This window comes from Protopterus annectens, chromosome 12.part0 (genome assembly GCF_019279795.1).
Source record: "Protopterus annectens isolate FY-2018-M chromosome 12.part0, PAN1.0, whole genome shotgun sequence".
NCBI lineage: Eukaryota > Metazoa > Chordata > Ceratodontiformes > Protopteridae > Protopterus > Protopterus annectens.
In genome coordinates, this window is record NC_056746.1 from 189,718,880 (window position 1) to 189,744,855 (window position 25,976).

Sequence of the window (25,976 nt, forward strand, 5' to 3'; positions counted from 1 at the left end):
TACAGTCTGGAGGCAGAAGGGTATAGGCATAGGACTGCTGTGTATACACATCACCATATAGAATAGACAGGTTATACTTTCACCATAACAGTGACCGGAATGTGCAGGGATAGGTTGCACATTTTAAAGCAAACATTTAAACACATTTGTGCAGCACATAGATAAATTAGGTCAGAATTCATTGTCTATAAATTGTTTTATTTTGCTGCCATGTATCTGTGACTTCAGATGAGTTTTCTACCCTTCTTTGTCCGAGAGATCTTGTTAAAGACATGCACAGGTATGCATATTATGATACTGTGCAGCTTGGTGTTGCACTATGCACAATTCAGAAATCACATTGTAAGCATACTTCACAGGCTATGATTTTGTTATTCTTGAAAGTGACACCATTATCAGGGGAGATTCTGGAGAATGGCAGCCTCTACCAAGGAAAGATGGACAGCAAGATTCCACTTTATAACCATCAAGGCCAATACAAGAAGCATCTGATGGGCACTTTTAAAGCTGCCTTCAAAACAGATTATGCCTGTTATGACCTAGCTGAGGAGTTGTCCTCTGCCATTAGCATCACCAAGATGGAGGAAAAGTAGAAGCATAATTCTGATGATCTACAGAACAAGAACCCTAACAACGTCTATGAATTAGAAGCTGAGGTTAGGAAACTTCACCCCAAATGGTATAGTAAGTGGATAGCACTGGATTTTTTTCTTTGTTATCCTGTTGTATCTTTGGGACTGTTACTCCTGGAAAGCATTTATGAAACTAAGGTTAGTAAATGTGTGTTTGTTACTGTGCAGATCTTCCAATCAGGTGGAAGTAGTAGTGGAACATTATGAAATAAGATTACAGTCATTTGAGTTTCTGCAGGCACATTTTCTGGGACGTGGTGATCATGCACCATCTCATGGTGCATACATGACACTTGGGTGTGTGCCCATGTGTAACCGTACAGTTTTCTGTGTACATACATTAATGTGCAAGTGGACACACTTGCATGCAGCCTGTCACAACACTAAGGGGACCTCTTTATGGGAGTGTGACCAATATCTGTTGTTCTAGCATCTTCCATCACAGTTGCCATAGTTCGCTGATGTGCCTTTTCTTTTCCAACATAAGCAGAATGTTAGAGTAATTCTTTCACCAACAGTGGGAGGCAGGAGAAGCTCGCAACCTGCCTTGGTTAGTTAAATTCACAACAGCTTACATATGCTTTAAATGTTTTTAGTCAAATTTCAAGATATATTCACTAATGGAAACTGCCCATTTTTTCTCCGCACTACAAGTCCAGATGATGAAGCTCTTCAGAAGGCACCTCCACCACATCCCACTCCTGTTTAGTCTGTGGCTGAGGAACATGAGGGCAGTGAGGTTAAGAATGCCTCAGAAGGTCCTGTTCCCATCTGCACTGCCTTAGGTGGTCAAATTAAAGGTGGGACAGACTGTGCTGGAGAGACAGCAGATGGCAGATGTATACCCCTGGACAAAGAGCTTCCTGGACTAAACCAGATTCGCTTACCTCACTGGCCCTAACATCTCACCATTAGGAGAGGATGTGGCCCATACTGTCAGCTATCTTGATCCTCCTCAAGGTGATTGATTCCTGTAATGTCTCTCTGGGTTGGGGCAGCAGATAACAGACACCACCCTTATGTCATATCTCACACCTTCTGTCTCGTACAAACCTTCCCATCACAGTCTGTCTACTTCTCTGTTGGTCTTTATCAATCACAGGTCTCCCCACACTAGTTTGTGCACTTCTTTTAGCTGTCTGTCGTGCTGTGTATATCTGTCTGCCCTGACAGATAACCCTAACACCCCCCTTTCCCATGCTTTTTGTTTCACCCTTACAAACCTTTTCTTCCCATATTCCCATATAAAGCAAAAAATGAGTCCTATCTCTGAACAAAAATGTTTGCCGTCCCCATTCCTGCACACTCCTTTATCTTGTCCTTTTGTGTGATCCTCTGTTTGCTCTTCCCCCTTTACCTATTTTTTTAATTCACCCTTTTCTTCCCTTTTGTGTATCGAACAATGTGGACACCATAGTACTGCAGCTGCAAGTACTGTACTGCTATATAGCTTTCAGCAGGACTTTGTGCAAGCCCACCAACAAAAACGGCTTTGTTGTATCCTGTACTTCTTTACACTGGAAATGTGTCCATCCGAGAGTTCATTTTTTCTGGTCTAAAGAAATTGTACAATGTGGCATGTGACATCTCTATGGATAATCTTGCAATTCTGGGTAATGGTTTCATTGCATGGATGGATTCCATGCATAGCTTCACTACATGGTTGCATACATGTGCACAATTACAGTGGTGCTCGTTTACCTACCCTGCAGTGCAGCTCACTCCACTTAAGCACTGCATGTTTTCAGCTGAATCTTTTATGTTTCTCTCGACGCCATGCAGTGATACTCAGCTGTGCAAGACTTACACAGAATACAGACTCCCGCTGTACAACTCCCATATATTAAAGTGAAGAAAATGGAATATAGAATGACAAAGATTTATCTCCACTTTGGACTACACTGGTCTCCTGAAGGGGTGACAGAAGAGGGAATTCTGACGGTAATATATGGTAGGATATATAGTGCAATAAAGCTGTTCCTTTTGGAAATATAACGCTTGATGATTCCTCGTACCAATGTTGTTCTCTAAGTAGACTTTAAACTTGGGTGCGACACTCCAAATAGTTCATTGGGTCACAGGTGTGCACTAGGCTAATGGCCCTGGAGCCTTTACAAGCCTAGCTCAAAAGAAATTGCCCAGGCACTGTGGCACCTGATGTTGGTTCACAGTGACCATATCCAGTAGCGCAACTGGAATGATCCCTGGAGTGAACTTTCTGCTACCCATCCACTCGTCAAGATTTCTGTTGAAGAGGACCAGTGAGGTGCGCTGCTTGACATGAATGGGAAGCTTATTCCAGAGTATTTGCAGTCTTTGGGAGATGAGCCTATCCTTCCAGCATGTTCTGTTAATTGTGGTAATGAGGTTGTGATCTCTGGAGCGTGTGGCGCGGGGGGAGTGGCATTTCTTTACGCGTAGCATTTCAAGTAGGGTTGGGTCGGACATGGCTTTGTAAGTCAAGCAGAGATCACCTCTAAGTAGACGATAACAGAATGAGAACAGCTGAAGTTTCTTGAGTCTGTCCATATAGGACATGTGTTTAAGGCCTAGGATTCTTTTTGTGAGGTACTTCCGTGGCCTCTCCAGCTGTTGTAGGTGTCTGGTCAGGTACATGCCAAATGGGTGTTACATTCGATGATTGGTCTAATGAGGGATGATTAGAGAGGGATGTTCACCTCTGTCTCCCTGGATGCGAAACCTTTGGTTATAAGATGTGCCACGCAGAAGGACTTTCTGACCACAGTGGCAATGCGGTGGTTGAAGGTGAGGTGGCTGTCGACCTGGGTGCCCAGATCTCTTATGACCCCTTCAGTGTTCAGTGGGCTCCCATCAATGTTGTAATTCGTGGGAACTGATTTTTTTCCCAAAGGGGATAACGCATTTTTTGGTGTTAAGCTTCAGGCCATGGTTCTGACACCAGCCATTGGTCTCAAAAGAGGCCCTTTTGTAGGATGTCTGCATCACTTGGGAAGTTGATAATGACTCTTAGTTTGCAGTCATAAGCGAACTTGGTCAGCCAGAGCCCTTCTATGTTGGCCTGGACTTCTGAGAAGTAGATGCCAAATAGGAAAGGGCCCAGGATCAAGCCCCAAGGGACTCCACTCGTGACTGATCGACAGTCTGACTTGGAATCCGCAACTTTCACACTGTGGGTCCTGTCTGTGAGCCAATTTACAACCCTCAGACTGCATTTGTTTGTAACCGTTACGGTGGAATTTTTGTCTTTGGAACACTGCCTTAAAAAGGCACTACAGGGGTGGCAAAAGCCTTAGCCAGTACCCAGAATCCCAGGGGTGACAGATGCAGGCAGTCTCTGGTAAAGCATCGAGGTCTGTCGATCATGTCATCCCAGGCAGACAGATACTGGATCCCTTTAGAACAACATCAGAAACGTAGCCAATTGGTAAAGTCAATAATTTTCTGCTCGTACTGTGGTATCATTGTGGGTGATGGCAAAATACTGCTCAGGGCGAGGGTCATACCTGCCTGGACCACATAATCCGAGAGTTCCACCACATCTCTTTTCATGTAGTCCAGAGAGGTATGTCTCAGGTTATTCACACCCACATGGACAATGACAGGTCACTCCACAACAAGTACAAATAAGACTCTAAGTGCATGTGTTATGTGGCAGATCCTGGCACCTGGTAGACAACTGACTGTCACCTTCTCCTTGTTCAACCTAGTGAGTGGGACATCAGTGTGCCTCACAACCGAGTCTGCTATGATTAGTACTTTGGGCAAAGTGTTTTGCCTTAAGGGCTTGGGTTGAGGGACACCATGTGGTGGTGAGCTATGTGCTCTGGGGTTGGTGTTTTGTTGTGGTGGTCGAGTGAGTTTCTGTGTCGGGGGTCTCTGTTTGGGTAAATTATTATTGAGAGCCTCCACAAAGGTGGGTGGATGGTTTGTGTTTCTATGTGTGGGTTGTGAAGGTTGGTGTTTTGGAGGGCTGTGTGTTCTATGCAGCGAGTTGCAGGTGTTGGACCTTCTCCTCTTGAACAGCTAGTCCAGTCTTGGTTGGAGCATGTACTGCTTCCATTTTGGTGATACAAGTGCATCTCTCACAGGTATGAGAGTGTTGGGAGGTAAGAGGAGAGGGTTGTCTGTGTACATTAGACAGTTGCCACACCGTCTCAGAATGCCCACGTCCACCAGGTTAGCAGGAGAAAGCACAGGAAACTGCCCTACAATCATACCAGGAGGGGTGGTCATAACTAATAAGTACTGGTGCTGTTACTGCGTAGGAACAGCTAGTGCGGATAGCAACTAAGTGTGCTGCAATAAATGTTACAAAAGCTTGTTAAAGTACTAGCCAATTACGCTAATTGAAGTGCAAGACGTAAAAGAACAAACTTGTTCTAAGGGCAAACTTTCTGGCACCAGTAATAGTTTACCTCAGCTGAGCGCCACTGCACAGTGGGCAAACACAGGCTTTTACTCCAGAAAGTTGAAATGGATGGAAAAAAATGCCCAAACAGCCAATAAACTACAATTTCTGGACCAGAAACCACTCCTCTTGTAGCAGATAGGCTACCTAGTGCTTACCACTCTCCCACTGATAAGCTAGAATGCTTCCCTCCGTCTGGGGGGCTCAGAAACTTACAAAACAGTCCTGGATAGAGCAAAGCTGTATCTGGACTACACTAGTTACAGGAAAGGTGGGAAATGAGCTTAGAACTTTTTTCTTTTTTTTTTTTTTGCAGAAAAGCAGAACAGTAGCAAAAACACTTTAAATGCAGTACAAGCTATCACACTTGGGTATATAGCAATATTAAGGCAATTACAGTTTAAATAAATGCAGATAAATTAAAAAATGACACAAAACAAGTGCAGAGAGCAGTAAATTACGAAAAATCAAAATGGAGGCACTTAGAGTATCTCTTTTCTCCTTCTTGTTGCTCTTGTAGTCTGCAGGACGCCAAAACTGGATCTGGGAAGCTTAAACAAGTGCAAACCCACGTAAACATGGGCTTTTAAACCAGAAAGTTGAAAGAGATGGAAAAACTGCCCAAACAGCCAATAAACTACAATTTCTGGGCCAGAAACCATTCCTCTTGTGGTTGATGGTCTACCTAGTGCTTACCAATCCCACTGATGAGCTAGAGGGCTTGCCTCCAACACAGAAAGGTCTGGGGGGCTCAGAAACTCACAAAACAGTCCTGGATACAGCAAGTCTGTATCTGGACTAGACTAGTTACAGGAAAGGTGGGAAAACACGCTTAAAATGATTGTTTCTTTTGCAGAAAAGCAGTTAAAATAGTTCATAGGTTAGTACTAGGCTAACTGCCCTTGCAAGCCATTTTAAGCCTAGCCAATTAAACCTTGTGAGACTCAAACCCTGCACCTTGAATTTGTAAGGCAAACACCTTAACCATTAGGCCACCCTCCCAACCCATGAGCTCTAAACTCATACAAAAGGTAGTGTCCAATGGCAGAGAATCAAAAGATACAACAGATGTGAAAATCATTAATGTCTTAGTTAACTCAAACCATCAAGGGCAGTTAAGCCTTTTCCTGATGACCTTTGGCAATGGTACACAGAATCATGCGCAAGAGGAGAAAGCCATATTGTGCCAACTACCCAACAGGACCTCCAAATTCCAATTTCAGAAGTCTCAGAGGAATAAGAAAAGATTACAATTAACAAAAGACCAAAAAAGCTCCACCTGCAGGTACCCTCAGAAGTGAAATATCTTGCATGTATATACGAATTCTTGTTAAACATTTGGTGTGGGCATTCTGGATCAATGGAATGTGAACTACAACTAATATGCAGCTGCACTAAAGCATTGTTCCCATAATCACTCAGCCTTTCTATACACAAAACAGAATTCTGTATGCCTTCCATTTATCAGTGTACCATACTGTTTCCATACTGTCCAGCTACATGTCAGCACACGTACGGCATGGCTGGAAAAGACTTTGCAGGTCTAACTCAACTGCTCTTAATTCTAAACCACTGATGTAAACATTCCCTTGAAAGCTACTTCCCTTAAACGGTTAGACACCACACTGTGGTCCCCCTTCCTAAGCTGAATGCAATATACAACAGTCACCACAAGAATAGCTTGAAAGTTAATTACACCTTTAACACAGAGTACTGGAAAATATTTAACTGGAAATACTTACATAGAGCATTTTTAACATCAGACAGAATTAAAAAGATCAGTACTACTACAAATGGTTTTTGCTGGAGGTGTGAAGTCAAATAAAGCAGACCGGATTCACATTTTTATGAATGTAATAAAATTAAATCATATTGGAATGGTATCATTTTTTTACAAGCTTTATTTAATGAATCCTTTACCTTAACTAAAGCATTGATTATACTAAATGTAAATGAAGGTCCCTACCTGAATAAGACAAATATCCATTTATTATAGACAATACTTGCTATATCTAGGATCTAGGAAATGCATATCCAGAAAATGGAATTCAAATACACCCCCGACCTTGGAAAAATTCTACACTTATCAAAGAACTACTAATCTATCCCAGGCCATTGGTAAACAATCCTTGGAAAAAATTTATATCTTTGTTGGACACTCTGCAATAATCAATATTGCATCTCTGATAACTGATCTGTTAATTCTATATTTAATAACATACAGTGTATATAGCTGAAAGTCAGGCTATTGTAAATACTGTATATAGTTCTTTAAAATGATATTTAAAAATATTATGTAAATGTTATTTTAATTGAAAATAAAAGAATAGCCTGAAAAAATGGGCTTCTCTTCTGTGCAGCAGCCTGCAGTCCCCCACAGCCTAGGTCATACTGTGCTACCTTCTGTGCAGCAGCCTGCAGTCCCCGCAGCCTAGGTCATACTGTGCTACCTTCTGTGCAGCAGCCTGCAATCCCCACAGCCTAGGTCATACTGTGCTACCTTCTGTGCAACAGTCTGCAGTCCCCACAGCCTAGGTCATACTGTGCTACCTTCTGTGCAGCAGGCTGCAGTCCCCTCAGCCTAGGTCATACTGTCCTACCTTCTGTGCAGCAGGCTGCAGTCCCCTCAGCCTAGGTCATACTGTCCTACCTTCTGTGCAGCAGCCTGCAGTCGCCACAGCCTAGGTCATACTGTGCTACCTTCTGTGCAGCAGCCTGCAGTCGCTACAGCCTAGGTCATACTGTGCTACCTTCTGTGCAGCAGCCTGCAGTCGCCACAGCCTAGGTCATACGGTGCTACCTTCTGTGCAGCAGCCTGCAGTCGCCACAGCCTAGGTCATACTGTGCTACCTTCTGTGCAGCAGCCTGCAGTCCCCACAGCCAAAGTCATACTGTGCTACCTTCTGTGCAGCAGCTTGCAGTCGCCACAGCCTAGGTCATACTGTGCTACCTTCTATGCAGCAGCCTGCAGTCCCCACAGCCTAGGTCATACTGTGCTATCAGCAACTTGCTAACCCTCAAGACTACATCATGCCTGTAGTGCCATTGGTAGCCTGCCTTTCCCTCCCAAAGCTGGATCATGCCTGCTAGCGTGTCATCAAACAAGGAAGGTTTATGTTAGCTGTACCATCAACAGACCATGTCCTCCATGGCTAAGAAATGTAAGCTGTAGTACCTACAGCATGCATGCACCAAGGCTGTGTCGTGCCCACTGTACAATCGGCATCTTGTATTTTTTGCTGGGTCATGCTGGCAGTAGCATCAGCAACTTACAGTCCACCAAAGATTGGGTCTTGCCTGAGATACTACCAAAACACTTCTGGCCCTCAGTGGCATCCAAAAGGTGGGATGCATCTACATTACTGTCATTAGCCCATGTTTTACAGGGTCTGAGTCATGCATTTTCTACCATCAGCAGCCTGTGATACTGAAGGGCTTGTTCTTGCTCTGCTGTAATATCAGCAGCACACACTCCCTAAAATAACATGGCTCAGATTATGCCTGCTATACCAACAAGCAGAAATCCCCAAACAATGGCGGACAGCTTCTGAACCAAATATCTGCAACCTGATGTCCCCAGGAGCTGGATCACGACTGCGCTTTCCATAACAGAATGCAGTCACAAAGGGCTCCAGAGTACATGCAGTACATTCAGCAACCTGTGATCCTCAGAGGCACAGTCATCCAGTTCTCTGGGACTGGGTTGTACCTGGTACTCCACCAGCAGTCTGTAGTCCCCACCCTGGGTCACGACTGCTAAACAAGCAGTATGAAGTCTTCAGGGACTGGGTTATATAGGCAGTCCCCACAATACAGAACACTGTTGCTGAACCATCAGCAATCTGATACCTCGAATTCGATCATGCCTACTGTGCCATCAGTAACATGCAGTCACTAAGGGATGGTTATGCCTGTTGCATCACCAATAGTACGTGCTCCTCAGGACTACACATCATGTCTCCTGTACAATCAGCAACATACAGTTCCCAGGGTCTCAGGGTTGGATAGCTCCTGCTGTACCATCAGAAGTCTAGTGTCCTCAAGGGTTAGGCCATCCCTGCTGTACTATCAGCAGCTCAAACATATTTCAGCCTGTGCTTCACAGTGCTCAGTTTTGCCTGACAAAACATTAGAACTCTGTGGTCCCCACGGACTGGGTGACGGACTTTTTTTTTTTTTTTTTTTTAACTGATGGTAGAAAGGGAAGTTATCAGTATTCTGTACAAACAACACAAAGAACAGTAAATGGTTTAGAAGGTTTTATTTCATGAAGAATAAATGAGTGAGGCTCTACAGGAGACCTCCAAAATGGTACAACACTGAATTAGTAGCCCTTTGAGAACCAGTTCAAGAAATGAGTGGAAGATATGTTGAATTATATTTGCCCCCGACACCACTTTACTCATGGGTGCTAACCTAACTCTGACCCTGCCATTGCCCCTAATCCCAACCCTACATATATGAAAAACCTCTTCCTAACATTTCCTACACACTAGCATACTATCCTCTTACCTAGCCTTACTCCAACCCTAACTCACAAACACTTGTATTTACACTCCCACTCAATGTCAAACCTTTTGTTATATCCCAGAGTTTCAGAATTGACACATTCAGACATTTATCATAACCCAAAGAACATCCCCTACACGAAACAGAACAGTGAACATTCCATCATTCAGTAAACCTTGCATGCAACAAGATGTGCTTCTGAAAAAAAAATACACTCCATTGTTAAAGTCAACATTTGACAAGTGTGAAATGCAACTTTTTTTTTTTTTTTTTTTTTTTTTTTTTTAAAGCTATGCATTCCCACAGACCATCCATAACTGATTTTCTGGGCATTCCAAAATTCCACAGTTTGTTTAAATCCCCTACCAGTCCTGTAGGATGGCTCCACTACCTTTCTCCTATCAGCCCATTTGTTTCATTATGGGTGACAACCAGGAATCCCTGAGCTAGCTAGTCTTACAACCAATTTGTTCTTGCCCAGGTGCCTCATCTTCCTATCGCCTATGGTATGAGTCAGGTGGTAAAGAAGCAGGCCAACTTACAACAGCAGCAACTCTCTGAACTCTGCAACTGCAGTCTGTCGCAAGAAGCATGCTTCCACATAATCTCTGGTCTACGTGCTGATACACTTCTTTACAGAGAGCCATCATTACTGCCTCAGACTTCCATCTTCTTGTCCTCCATTAACATATACTAGAACCACAGTGGAATGTGCACATCTCCACGTATATGCTCTTAATGTTCTTGTATGTCTACACGTTAGCATAATATGCATGCGTTTCCTCAAGAACCATTAGAGACTGCCCCCACACACACTAAGAAAAAGTATAAGCAACTGGCCGTCATATTTCCCTGCCTTTGTAACTCTCACAGCTTGGTCCTAAACTCAGACAAACTGATAACAGTACATCAGACACACTGCTTCTGTGCCACAGGCCACTGTCTGGGTCAGGGAACCACACAGGCCATCACAGTATGTACTACCAGCTGCTAAATGTTTAACTGTTCAGCTTTACTTATGGTTGCTTTGATGTTACTAGGAATGAACTCTAGAAGTTCCATTAATAAAATGTCAAAAAAGTGAAGAAAAACATAACAAAAATAAGCATTTTCAAAAGACAAAACAGGATCAGCCCATTAACTACTGGAGGGAATTTATGTAACTTCCACTGGAAGTCAGTTTCTGGGTTCAACTTGGAGCAGAAATGAATTTGTTCCACTTTTTACCATTACTGTACAACTAAGAGAGAAATAACTATTTCATACCACACAAACGATCTTCAAATAGTACATAATCCTTTTTCTTTCTTTCTTTTACCTGATTTAATTAGAACAAGTTCTTCTTCAATTTTGCGGTTCTGTTCTGCAATAGTTTCCTTAATATGATTTTTCACTTTCTGTGCTCGTTGTGCCCGCTGTTGAAATAGAAATGCCCACAGTTATTCATAATAAACAATGCAAATGGATACAAAAGGTTATCCTAACAGTCATACAGAAGCTATGACATGTCAGTCATACCAATTATTCTAATAATAATGTTGTATCGGCTGTCTGTAAAGTATGAAGGCAGAATTTTTGGCCTGCAATGCCACTGACCCTTATTCAATCAGTTGCCTGGATGCCAGTCAGCTGGTTGAAAGGAAAATGAATAAATGTCTGTCAATCTTACCCTGCTGGGGCAGGCTGCAGATTTTTCACCATTACAGCAAGCAGTTAAGCAAAGTAACAGAGAAGATTCCCCTGCTCTCTTTGTGTCAAACACTTGCAACAGGGGAAGAGGACACCAGGCCCACACAGTAAGATGTCTCAGGAAACCTACTGCCAAGTTCGGACCAATACGGGCAATGAATGGATGCTTGGCAGGTCCTAAAGGCAGCATGATTACTGGGGGAAAAACAGGCAAAAGAAGAAGAAACAAAACAGTGTGGTACACTGTTCACATGAGGAGTACTACACCAAATGGTTAAATCGACTAACATTTTATCTGTATGAACACAATTATATGATGTTTTAAACATTTAAATGCAATAAACCTTTAACTTAATATATCCTTGTTTTGAATCACCATTCCATAGAGTTTGGGTGGACAAAGAAGTACTCAAGAAATAGGTCTGCGAAGCAAGAGTCAGCATGACTTTAAGAAAGGCATATACAGGGTCAGAAGTCAAAACTAACATAAATGCACATAGGACGTTTCTAATGGAGCTTGAGGAGCCCTAACTGCATGCATTGAGAGAATCTTGTACAGTCACTGCTATGCAGGTTATGTTTTTCGTCAACATTTTTGCAGTATGTACTGGGGATATGCTAAGAATATGACATTTCCACATTTCAGGTTCAGTGTTAATTACGGTCTTTTTGTTATTGCATGTTGGACATAGCTTGTCTTACAAGTGTACACTTCATCCACTAAGAAATCCTCAGTTTTAGAGGGCTTTTTCTGGCATGTTGGTCCCATTCTTGGTCTTTCCGATGTTTAGATAACTCAATATCTGAAGTGTCCAGCCACAGCTGGCAGCAGCTCTTCCGACTAACTTTCCTTTATGCTGCAAGCATGTCTAGGCTCCAAATTAAAAGTATCGATTAAAAATGTCAACAACACTATCTAAGAAGAGGTGTTTGCTAAGACATATCCAACTGACATCAAGCAATGGCTGTTTAAGTGGTTCATAATCCATACAGTTTTGGGATGTCTGAAAAAGTTTGAAGTAGTCCCAAATAGCAAATGACTAGCCGCTGAAAATGAATGGCGTGTTGCTAGCTTAACTGGACGTTCTGGCAGCATAAGGAATGTTTGTCACACCTGTTCAAAGGTATGTACTAGGCTAATGGCCCTGGAGCCTTTACAAGCCTAGCCCATAGGATTACCCTGGCATCGTACCACCCGACCTTCAACAGGATATTCTGTCATTCCAGTGTTTTCTCAAAAAGAGAAAGTGCATAATCTGGCTGCAGGCACCAGCAAGTACAGTAAGCCTTAAGGTATCTCTGCCAGTAGTGGAAGTAATGAGCAGAGATACCAACAGTAGCAGGAGACAAGCAGAATCTAGACAGGAAAGGAAGGAATCTGTAGTAAGGGTGGCATCTCCACTGATTATCCTATGTGTGAAATCCTGTCAGTAAACAGTACTATTACTTGCACGTTTCATTATCACTTAAGCCACATTTCATTGAATACATCAACGTGCAGTTTTAAAATTCTATCCAGGTATGGAGAGAGAGAAGTTTTAGTATACTGCTTAATCCTAAATGGGGTTTATGTCACCTGGCTTGCACTGGTCTGTCCTTCAACTACAACCTGAGCTCACAGTCAGCCACCTATCCAGAACCTGTCACTGCAGTTCATTAAGAGAGTTCTGCCTTGAATTCAAACCACACACAATATCAATCCATTTAGGAATGGCTTACAAGTGGATTACGCCAGGTGCTGAGTTTAATTGAGCTCATATCACAGTTCTTCAAAGCATAACAGCTCGTGTATCAGTTTCTCTAGACAGACAGGCCAACCTACGCAAACACGAGAAAGAAATCCTGTTGCTCATATGTCTCTAATGTAAATAGTAGCTCTGATCTCTCAGCCTCAGTGATAAAAAAGCAAGGTGGCTTTACACTGCCTGATAGTAAATGCACTTTCTCGGAGATGCAGGAAACCTGAAAGAAGAATAAAGTACAAGGCAGATGCAAAGCATACAGTAAAGGCTTGCCTCCTGTAGAAATGTTTTCTTTTTTTCTGTTTGCACTTGTCTGTATCGTCACAAGCTCAAGTACGTGTTCTAGGTTTTTTTGTACTTTAAAATGTTTGTCTAGTTGGCAGCATTAATACTGGTGACCAGTTAATCATCATACAATATGCAAAGGAAAGAAAAATTGAGCTGTTTCTGATAAAAGAAGGGACAGTCACGTACACAATGCAAAATACTTTAAAAGTATCTTTAATACATTTTCAAAATTACACGTCTTCCCATATCGCACACAGAAATGGCAGAAACCTATTCACACCTACACTGAATGATGTCTATCAAGACAGTTAAAAATCCCCACATGAAGAAATCCAGTAGAAAAACAAGAAAACTCCCATCAGAGAGACAGCACAGAGTTTTACATTGAAAGTATGCATCCCACCAGAAATGCTACACCACCACTAAAATACCATGGCCAAAGCATGACTGTATGATACATAGTCATTACCATTTAATACCTACCTTAAACAAGACATTGCGAAATCAAAGGATGAAACGTACTACCCCAGAAGTGGCTATGATCAAACTGTTTTTATGATAGACAGGCAAAATGACAAAAAAACAGAGGAGTTCTTAAAAAGTAGCCTATATCAGCGATCCCAGTGGTGATCATACATATGTACGTAGAAATCTCTGACTGCGTTAAATGCTCATACTTAGTCTGTTTGTTAAAAGCCTTTAACTTAACTGAAAAGTTACACAAGCTGTGAATGGCAATGTATTTGCAACTGCAGACATGTCTTAAAATGGTGACATTAATGTGACAGGATGTGAAAGGAGATACCAAGCAGGTTTAGCCATTATCCTGTCTAATCTTTGCAGTGCCAGTTAAGCACAAGCTGAAAATCATAATCAGAAAAAAATGCATTTAGTGTGAACAGATGACCCAATAATAACCATTCTGTATCCATCTAGTCATTTGAAAGGTAAGACTGGCAAATTTTAAAACAGATTTTGAGAGATCTCATGTCACAAAAATAAACATTTCAAAATCAATAGCCTTGCCCAATACCTTTCACACAAAATGAGAACTTTATACAAACTTCCATGTGAGTATTTATGAATGAGCCTAGATAAATCCAGACTATGTGTAAGAAAGCAATACATCAGAGACAGATAAATTACTAGATTCATATTTAGCCAAATGGACCATCACTTGGTTCACACCAGACCAGAACATGAATAAAATCTTGGTTTAATTCCAAACATTCTTTATCCTTTGATCCCACTATCCATAATATTAATAATAGTAATATTAAATAATAACAATAATAATATAGCTTAAATTTGGGGTAGCAATATGCCCTTAATGCTAAATGAGCAAGCTATGGTAGAGAGTAAATAGGATGAATGTATTCGGTTTCTTAAAATTCAGTGTATGAGGAAGTGAACCCTCTCTATACCTTTCTTTCCTTGTGGAACAGTGGGAATTAGAAAAGCTAAATGGAAGGATTTAGAATTTAAAAAACTTGCTGTAGCATTTCCAGTGGATAACTGGCTAAGACAATGCTGGAAAGAGGATGCATCAGTACAGCTGATTTGCCATCACACCACGGATAACGACATTTTTTGCACAAGTCTCACTAGTCTTATACGTAAAGCCATGGAAAGAATTATCATAAAGTTGTTCAACAGAGCTACAGTAAACCTCCAGACACTGGACCCAACCCAGTTTGGTTTCGTCAAGGACAGATCATGCCTACTCAACCTGGTGTACTTCTTCGAGAAGGTCACCAAAGCAACAGATAAGGGCAAAATCGTTCACATTGCCTACCTTGACCTGGCCAAGGCATCCGACACAATGCTCCACTCAGGCATTGTTGACAAACTCGAGAGGTTAGGTACAAACCCGTATGTCACCCGGTGGCTAACCAAATGGCTCACAGACAGGACCCAGGAAGTCAGAACAGGGGAGTCCACCTCTACAAAGAGGCCACTAACAAGTGAAGTCCCTCAGGGTTCAGTCCTTGGACCGCTCCTTTTTGGCATTTACTTCTCAGAAATCAAGGCCAATGTCAGTGGTCTCTAGCTGACTAAATTTGCAGATGATTACAACTTAGGAGCAGTCACAGAATCTCACACACTGACACAAATGTTTTCCGGGAGGGGTTAACACAGCTGCTGTCAGAACCATGGACTAAATCTAAATGCCAAGAAGTGCATAATAGTATCCTTTGGGAAGTCATCCATCCCTGGTAACTATCATATTGACAACACGCGCCTTAGTTGACCCAGTAGTGAGGGACTTAGGGACACAGATAGTAATTTAGCCTTTGACCATCACATGTCTACAGTGGTGAGGAAATCATTCTATGTTGTGCAACTTATAAACACAGGTATTGCATTCCAAGTCCAAGGAAGTCACTGTTCTACTGTATTTTGCATTCAAAAGACCAATCATCGAGTACAGTGCCCTCTTTGGTATGTACCTAACCAGGCATATCCAACAACTGGAAGCCCGAAGAGGTTTCTCACTAAAAGAATACAAGGTGCAAGTAAAATGTCCTATGCAGACCACCTCAAGGCCATATCCCTATATTCTGTCTCCTACAAGCTTTTGATGGGAGATCTATGCCTGAACATACAGGGCATTGTCGCACCCCACTCTAATGGACCTCCTGCATATCCACAAAACAAATGGCACCAGAATTACCCATTCTAAAGACTTAAACCTTGCCTGTGATATAACTAGAACCTGCTGGAGAGATTATCTCAGAAACTACCCAGTCTATGGAACAGGCTCCCCTATCCATGTGAAGCAGAGTTCCTCCCTAACCCAATTCAAGTGCAACTTGGACAACTGGATGGGAAACCGGAAATTCATCCCTGGTTTGTCACCTCTGTCACTAATAGACACAGGTAACCTGTAAATGGTTCATCTCCTAGGCCCATGCTTACACTTATCAAGAGTATCTGAACTGGTCAGAGATTTCAAATGCATGGACAGCTTAAAAAGGCCTTTGTGGTTGTTAGCCTAGTAAACATCTATGAACCTATAATGAACAGCACATTGAGTACAAATCAATAAACACACAAAAACTTCTACTAACCCTAAGATTAGAAGTCTGGCATATTCCATACCACCTTTGAAATATACGAATGTAATTAATGCGCCAAGGTTACTGTAGAATATAGATAGCTGATGGAATTAAAACACTGGATACAGCTAATATAAGAGGTTACTGAGCCTATTCAGACTACAACTGAAATTTTCAGAATTTCCCAAACTGGCAGCTTCCCATAAGAGTGTGTTGAGAACAACATGGATTCTTATTTCAAGACAGAAACAAAATGATCAAAGGTACAGATACTCCCACCAACTGATAAGTGTATAAAATCCATTCAGGGAATAAGTAAAGGAGATGGGCACTGTCATTTCTCAAAGTATCTTGGGCCAATTACTTTCCTCATTTTGGAATAAAACAAATTAATTAGTAGACATGTTTAATTTGATAGGGTACTTCTGTTAACCAGCCCACTCAAACTACCTCATCTAAATTTTTAAAGCTATCTGTTGGCAAACGTACAGATCTTTTCAGACAATGGAGAAGTTAAAATGAAGTAGATATGCAGGGATGTGTTAGGAAGGAGACAAGAACATTTCTTTATATCATGTCCAAAGGGTCAGACCTCGTGTGACAGCAAAAAACTGCATTTCTAACTAGGGAGCAGATTTTTGTCCAATAAATGCATCTCCAATATGGTCCCTTATTCTCAAGCTGCTTTCTTTTAGGACCTTTTGGGAATGATCTGGAAATATATCACATATTCTTGAAGGGGTACCCCAAAGTAAACCTGCACAGAACTAGATAATGTATACAAGTTTTCTTCTAAAGGTAACATCTTTATGGTGTTCAGTGACTTTGCATGAGCCAATAATGATTTGGTCTAGATCAGGTATACACAAGAGATGTACTACAATCATAAGAGACAATAAATCATTAATTGATCTTAAGCAAACAAGGTAAATTCTGAACCCTGCTCAACTACCCAGACTAAAAGGTAAGAAAGATGTACAGCTTCACATAGGCAGGGAGAAACTTTAAAATGACAAAAATGTTGGTATGATTACTACACGTTTGTAAAAACAGAAGCCTTGTTTAAATGAGCTGTAAAAGAAATTCCAACTATGAAACTGAAAGACATGCCTCACTGTGACTCATTAGCCCTTTCCTCTTCCAGGATTCCCTACCTGACCCCCTACCCTTTGTCTTATTTATTTGGTTGACAATTATTTTTCAATTTATGAAAAAAAACACATGGTTAGTTAACAGGAGCAAAATATATAGATTTCAAAAAGCAGTCAGTAATGCTAACCATGACATCCTACTATACCATGTTCAGAACATAGATTTATCCAAAACAAAATGCACCTAATTCCAAAACTTAGCAAAGTAAACAAAAAAAAAATTAAAATCTCCATCTTCAACACAGTAAGCCAGAAAGCTCTTCTAAGATCTGTCATGGGGCTTCTGGCTCTTCTCTATATTTAACAACCTAAAACTGAACGTCATTTGCTGCAAACACAGCTGTCCTTGCAAATAATATTAGTTTAAAATAGTATCCAAGACAAATACCAAGGGCACAATCAGAAATACAGACATGATATGTTATCCGACCATGAACTCAAAATTAAATGTGTAAGATTTCTCCCAGTGTGGGTTAGATAATACAATATCTGAAAACAGCGCTAGCTCAAACAGATTATAGGCAATCCTATATGTAAACTGGACATCCTGATAAATGATAACTGTTCTTTGTAGGATCTTGTTATCTCACAGAATCTTGAGACTACCACTGAATTACAGATATATCATACAGAATCCTGATACCAGTGAACATTGTCTGAGAGATAGTAGTGTTTTCACATCAACCTCCAAGCACCTATTTTTGCATCCTGAAGTTACTTTTCCCAGCATGCTGGCCACCATTCAGGCATAATAAAAAATCAGTACCTACACTCACTATGACAAACTCTCAAATCAATAATGCCACCCTGCTAGAGAATTTACATAATTCAGCAGGACTCAAGTACCTAAAACTTACTGCCACATAATGTAAGCACAACAGGTAAATAAATCATTCAAATGCACAAATCACACATTTTTCAAACACAAATTCCAAATTGACATTCTCCAAAAATTCCCATGTAACTACAATGGGGCACTAGTACAATGGAATTCCTGCATTCCTGAAATACCCTTACCTAATGCATTAACTACTTATTAAAATAGTGGCTCAAAATTAGTTGACACCTATCCAATATGCTTAATCTTTAGAATGTTGTCTTTACTGGACTACACGATCCAGATGCAAATGTTTCACGTCACTACATTTTAAAAGTTGTAAAGCACATGAAGTAATTCTGCTGTCCAAAGCCAATTTTGTTATTTGAATTTACTTGCTGTTATCTTATTTCAACATCATTGTGCTCTACACATCTTTGCTCCATGTGCCACATATGTTATTGCACTGCTTATAAGTTCATAGGTAGGTCCTAGGCTATCTGCCCGAGGGCATTTATAAGCCTAGCCAGAATGTGTCGGCTTTCGCCGCCCCATTGATTAATTAACTGATCGTCTGTCAAGAAGAGCCAGTGAAGTGATCCCAGGGATGTATTTTCTGTTACACATCCATTCGTCAAGATTTCTCTTGAAGAGTGTTAGTGAGGGGCTCTGCCTGATGTAATTTGGAATTTTGTTCCAAAGCATGGGGAGTCTCTGTGACAGGAATCTATCCCTCAAGCATGTTCTATTTATTGTTGTGGTGAGGTTTAGCTCACTAGAGCGCATGGCTCACAGTGACTTGGATTTCTTTAGGTGGAGCATGTCCATCAATTCTGAGTTGGACATGGCTTTGTAAGTCAGGCAGAGATCACCTCTGAGTAAGCGATATGCCACTGAGTACAGCCAGAGTTTTTTCAGTCAGGCTACATAGGACATATGTTTGAGGCCAGTAATCCCCTTGGTGAGGTACTTTTGTGGTCTCTCCAGTTGTTGGAAGTGTCTTGTGAGGTACATCCCAAATGGGGCATTGTACTCTATGATGGGTCTAATGAGTGACAAGCAGAGAGGCACTATAACCTCTTTATTTCTAGATGCGAACCATTTAGTAATTAGATGGGCCACATAGAAGGATTTCCTAACTACTTTGGCAATATGATTGTCTATCCACCTGGGTCCTTAATACCTCTTCTGTATTACGGGGGCTGCCATCTATGTGGTAATTCGTGGGTGTTTTGTTTTTCCCAAATGGGATGACTATGCATTTTTTGGCATTTAGCTGGAGGCCATGACTTTGACACCAGGTGTCCATCTCAGTAAGGCCCTTTTGGAGGATGTCCATGTCAGCCGGAGAGTCAGTTATGGCTCCCAGTTTGCAGTCATCTGCGAACTTGGTTAGCCATAGTCCTCCTGTGTTTGCCTGTACTTCTGAGAAGTATATGCCGAACAGTAGGGGTCCCAGGACCGAGCCTTGCGGGACACCACTTGTGACTGGTTTAGAGTCGGACCTGGAGCCCGCTATTCTTACCGTGTGAATTCTGTCTGTAAGCCTGCTGGCAACCCATCTCGTGACGGTAGGGGTTTATGTTCAGGCTGGTGAGTTTTTCTGTAATATCCGAGTGGGGAATGGTGTCAAAAGCCTTGGCGAGGTCAAGGTAGGCTGTGTGAACCATCTTTCCCTCGTCTATGGCCTTGCTGACTGCGTCGAAGAAGTCAATCAGGTTTAGTAGGCATGATCTGCCCTTAAAGCCGAACTGGGTCAGGTCAAGTGTTTGGAGGTTTCCAATGTCTTTGTTAATAAGTTCCATGATGATGAGCTCCATAGCCTTGCAGACCAGGCTAGTCAGGCTTATGGGGCAATAGTTACCAGGGTCAGTTGTGGCCCCTCCTTTGTGGAGAGGAATAACCGTTGCTGTGCACCATTCTATGGGCACGTAGCCTGTGGAGAGGCTGAGGTTGAATAGCGTGTTTAGGTGGGGGGTTAGTTTGTTCTGTAGTTCGTGCAAGACGCAGTCTGGGACATCATCTAGTCCCATTGATGCTGCGTTTTTGGATTTTGAAAGGTCTGTTTTCACCTGTGCGTCTGTGATTTTTGGGACACTACACTTTTCCGGTATTGTTGTGGGCCCTTTTGGAAGTGAGAGGGGGGTGAAGTTTGCACCGAATCTATCTGCCAGGATGTTGGCAATATCAGTAGGTTCAGTATATTTTGTGCTATTGTGCACTAGTTCAGTGCATATCTGCGAGTTGCCACTTAGATTCTTAACATAGCTAAAGAAGGCTTTGCGGTTATCTTTTGAATCCTTGGCTATTTTTCTTTCAAAGTTAGCCTTGGATGATTTCATGGGGGACCTTAGTTTCTTATTGATACTGATCAGAGATGTCTTTCCTTCTTGGGATTTGCTTTTTTCTGAACTAGTTTCCTCCTTCTATTGTATAGCCTGTTTATTGCAGGGGTCCACCAAACTGGTTTCCTTCTCTTAGAGGAGCGATTCTTGGATTTGCTAGGGATGGCATGATCCATGCATCCTTGTAGGTGTTCACAGAGTGCATTTGTAAAGGTTTCTGCATCTTGGGCAGCATTATCCTTTAATGTGGGGGCTGTGAAACTTACCACCTCTGTCTTAAGTAAGATGAAGTTTGCTTTAGAAAAGTTTTTTACTGTGGTTTCCTTAGTTGGGGTGGTGGTGGGGTGTGGACATCCAGAGTGATTAGTTTATGGTCTGATCTAACCAGTGACAAGTTGACCTCCAGTGTGGCACACCTGTCGCCCATGTTGGCGATGACCAGGTCCAAAATGTTTTCACCTCTGGTAGGGGAGTTTACCAGCTGATCCAGGGCATTTGAGTTGATTAATTCCAGGAAGCGCTGGGCATGGGAATTTGTACTCTAGTAGTTTTCCCAGTGAATGGTACGGTAATTGAAATCGCCCAATATAGTACTTATCTGTGAAAGTTTTATAGTACACCTTTTGATACTGACAACTATAAAAACTTGCCTGAGTGGGGAAAAGTGACAATTCTGTATTACCAAAGAGCTGTCTGAAGAATGTCTATTAACACTGTTATGAGAAATAGGGCAAGTCGTACAACTTCTACCAAATAAAATATAACACAAGATCAGTGTACATGACGGTAAGAAAAGCTGAACAGTTCGGCCCAATTCTGTGTTGCAAGTACTAGGCAAGAAGTTCAAAGCCTATGAGCAATTATGAAGAAAAAAAAACATAAGGAACCATTACCCTTACCCCTTCTTAACGAACATAAAAGATATAAACACAAATAAAATATACAAGATTTACTTTGCGACAGAAACTCCTGATATAACGCTGTCAGTTCAGATCCAAGCATCCAATTTTAAGAACTGCTGTTCTAACAATAGTAGAAAAGAGTGAAGAAACGGTTATAGTTCCAATATTTTTGGTTTCCTTTGGAACTAGTTCCAATATTTTTGGTTTCCTTTGGAACTAGTTCCAATATTTTTGGTTTCCTTTGGAACGCAGAATCTGATCAAATTCATTACTGGCTTGCAGATGGAAGTTGTTATCCTCCCAATGTAGATGGTTCAGAATTGTTCTGAAAAGGGTTCCAATTACCTTTGTAGAGAGGATGATGCTAGGAATTTAGCTGGAACTTTGCTACTGCTCAGTAGTAGTGAGTGGACAAACATTTTAAATGGATAGCATGATTCTCTAGGTTTAATTTCTCCAAGTCATTTGGGTTGCTAATACCAGAGCAGACACCCAAACAACTGCCTCCACAGGGCAGAGCACATGCAACACATACACCACAGAGTCAGTGTGCCAAACAGTCACAGCCCTTAAGGCCAAACACAATGCCAGACACACTCGTCATAGGTGACTCCATAGTCAGACACACTGACGTCCCGCTCACCAGACTGAGTAAGGAGAAGGACACAGTAAGCTGCCTATCGGGCGCTAGAATCCGCCACATAACGCAAGCACTCAGGTCACTCAACTGCAGGTACAAGTATGACTCAGTCATTGTCCATGCTGGTGTGAACGACCTGAGACGCACCTCCCTGGACTACATGAAAAGAGACATAGAAGAGCTCTCTGATTATGTAGCCTAGGCAGGTATGACCCTGACCTTGAGCTGTATCCTACCTTCACCAAGAATGATGCCACAATACGAAGACAAGACTATCAGCATCAATAATTGGCTTAAACTATGGTGTCATTCAAAGGGGATCCAATGTCCGTCTGCCTGGGATGACATGCTGGACAAACCACGCTGCTTCGCAAGGGACGGCTTGCACCTGTCACCCCTAGGCTTCCGGATTTTGGCAAAGGCTCTTGCCACCCCCATTGTGCCTTTTTTAGGCAGGGCTCAAATTCTAAACCTACCACCCTAGAACACAAAAAAGGAAAAAAAATAAGGGTAATGCTGCTCAATGCCAGAAGTCTCAACCTCAAGATGCACGCACTCGAAGCCCTTCTCAGTATGGAGAACATCGATGTCTGTGCTGTGACTGAAACCTGGTTCAAGGCTCCTGAGAGCACCCCGGCACTATCAGGTTTTACCTCATATCATGCGTTCCGGCCCCAAAATCCGGACAACACCAAGAAAGGAGGGGGGGTGTCCATATTCATCAAGGACACCCTCACCTCAAGGTTGGTGGCAACGCACGATGCATCGGAAACCATCCAGATGCAATTAACCATTGGCAAGACTGCACTGCAGTTCGTAGCCTGTTACAGGCCACCCTCTCAAACTCAGGAACCTCACACAGCTTTCCTGAAAACACTAGAGGGGATAAATATATCTCCAAACACCATCATACTGGGTGATTTCAACTATCCAAATATAGACTGGGATCACTACTCAAGCCCCAACACTCTAGCCCAAAGGTTCCTAGAGTTCGTAAACTCAAATGCCATGGAACAACTAGTCACCATCCCCACAACAGGAGAAAACATACTAGATCTCATCATCACAAACATGGGGTCACAATGTTCAACACCAGAAGTATACCCATCATTGGTGAGATCAGATCATAAACTAATCTCACTGGAAGTCCACATCCCGCCCCCACCCCAGATAAAAAAAAGACCACAGTTAAGAACTTCTCAAAAGCCGACTTCACACTCCTAAAGACTGGTGTGGTCTCTTTCAAGGCCCCCGAGCCAGCGGAAACCATTACTCAGACCGCTGAATCACTTACAAATGCCTTCTACCAGCACCTACATGACTGCATGGACCAGGCAATACCAAACAAAACAAAGACTCTTTGTACCAAAGGCAAGCGTCCAGTCTGGTGGACCCCAGCCATAAACAAGCTTTACAACAAAAGGAAGAAGCTACTATAAGATAGAGCAAAATCCGTAAAAGGGAAGACACCCCTGATCATTATAAGTAAAAAACTGAGATCTCTCATAAAAGCATCCAAGGCAAATTTTGAGAGAAAAATCGCTAAGGACTCAAAAGACAATCATAAGACCTTTTTTAGCTATGTTAGAAACCTGGGAGGAAACTCCCAGATATGCTCAGAATTAGTTCAAAATGACGTAAAAATCATTGAACCTACAGACATTCCCAACATACTGGCTGACAGGTTCAGTGCAAATTCCCAAAAGGAGAGATATCTATACCAGAGGATTGTAGTCCCCCAAACATCTCAAATGCTCAGGTGAGAACTGCTATCTCCAAGGCAAAAAACACAGCATCCATGGGACCAGATGGTGTCCCCGGTTGTGTGCTCCATGAACTCAATGAGGAATTAAACCCGCAACTAGGGCAGCTGTTTAATCTTAGCCTCACCTCAGGATACATACCCAAGGAGTGGCGGACGGCAACAGTGGTCCCACTTCATAAAGGAGGTGCCTCCACCGACCCTGGAAACTACCGTCCCATCAGCTTGACAAGCCTGGTCTGCAAAGCTATGGAGAGAATCATAATGGAACTCATAAATAAAGACATAGGGGACTTGCAGACTTTGGATCCAACCCAGTTTGGCGTTATCAAGGGCAGATCATGCCTTTTAAACTTGGTTGACTTCTTCAAAACAGTCACCAAGGCCATTGACGAGGGCAAGGCAGTCCACACAGCCTACCTCGACCTGGCAAAGGCTTTCGACACAATGCCCCACTCGGGTATCATTGAAAAACTCACCAGCTTAAATGTAGACCCATACGTCACTACATGGGTTGCAAACTGGTTAAGAGTTGCTGGCGCCATGTCAGACTCCAAGCCTGTCACAAGTGGCGTCCCACAGGGCTCAGTCCTGGGCCCTCCTTTTGTTCGGCATCTACTTTTCAGAAGTACAAGCAAACACAGGAGGATTATAGCTGACAAAGTTTGCAGAGGACTGCAAACTGGGCACCATAGTTCAAAACCCAACTGACACAGACATCCTTCAGAAGGGTCTCATAGAAACGGATAACTGGTGCCAGAACCATGGCCTAAAGTTAAACGCAAAAAAGTGCATAGTCATACCCTTCGGGAAAAACAAGGTTACCCCTAGTTACCATATAGGTGGCAATCCACTAAGCACAGAAGAGGTTATCAGGGATCTGGGGACCGAGGTTGACAGTGGCCTTTCGTTTGACACTCACGTTGCCAAAGTAGTTAGAAAGACCTTCTACATTGCCCACCTGATCATGAAGGATTCACATCTAGATCAAGTGAGGTCATCGTTCCCCTGTACTCATCACTCATCAGACCAATGATTGAGTACAATGCCCCATTCGGAATGTATCTGACCCGACACCTGCAGCAATTGGAAAGGCCCCAAAAGTTCCTCACCAAAAGGATAAAGGGTCTTAAAAATATGTCTTATGCTGCCCGACTGAAGGAACTCCAGCTCTATTCAGTCGCTTACCGTCTGCTCAGAGGTGACCTGTGCTTGACATACAAGACCATGTCCAACCCGGAATTCATGAACATGCTTCACCTCAAAAAATCTAAATCCACCAGAACTACAAGGGCAAGTGACTTAAACCTCAACACAACTATTAATAGGATGTGCTGGAGGGACAGATTCATCACCCAGAGACTCCCTACGCTGTGGAACAAAATCCCGGTACATGTGAGGCAGAGCACCTCGCTGGCCTTGTTCAAGAGAAATCTTGACCAATGGATGGGAGATTGCAGGTATACCCCAGGGATAACCTCGGTGTCACTGCTTGACAGAGGCACAGCAAAATAATGGGCATAGTATCCGTCAAACTAAAGGGGTGGCGAAAGCCACAAAACTCTGGGCTAGGCTTGTAAATGCCCTAGGGCAGATAGCCTAGTATGAAACTATGAACCTATGACAGATCCCATTCCTAAGTCAGGGTATGATGACACTTCATGAAATTAGAATTGCTAAAGTATTTCATATTAGCCAAGAGTGCTTTTCTCAGCACCTACAATGTGCCCAGAATTGCCTCCTCCTGTAATTCATACCATGTTAGATGTATTGGTAGCATATTTAGGTATGACTGTAAATTCAATTTTTTTTTTTTAAATTAGCCTCATTGCTCCTACTAATATAACTGTCAAAGTTTCTTTCTTCTACATTGGTCTTGTTTCTGCTTGCAAATCCTAGTACTTTATGGACGTTATCTCTCTCTCTCTATATACAATTCAATGTAATCACTGGGTGTAGCAATTTCAATGATCAATGCAACTTTTGTCTTTTTTTTCATGACACTATATCTGATTTCCTTGCATACAGTTTTTTGAACTGCTGGTAATGG

The 25,976-nt window shown here is 42.3% G+C and overlaps 1 protein-coding gene across 2 annotated transcripts in view; it reads right to left on the reverse strand.

The window, feature by feature from the left end:
- Nucleotides 1–25,976, reverse strand: part of PALB2 (partner and localizer of BRCA2) — a 731,562-nt gene that overhangs the window by 698,882 nt on the left and 6,704 nt on the right. For both annotated transcript variants that reach the window (XM_044089227.1, XM_044089226.1), the window contains exon 3: nucleotides 10,850–10,946. In XM_044089227.1, the coding sequence (XP_043945162.1) occupies nucleotides 10,850–10,946 (97 nt within the window). The remainder of the gene's footprint in view (nucleotides 1–10,849; nucleotides 10,947–25,976) is intronic.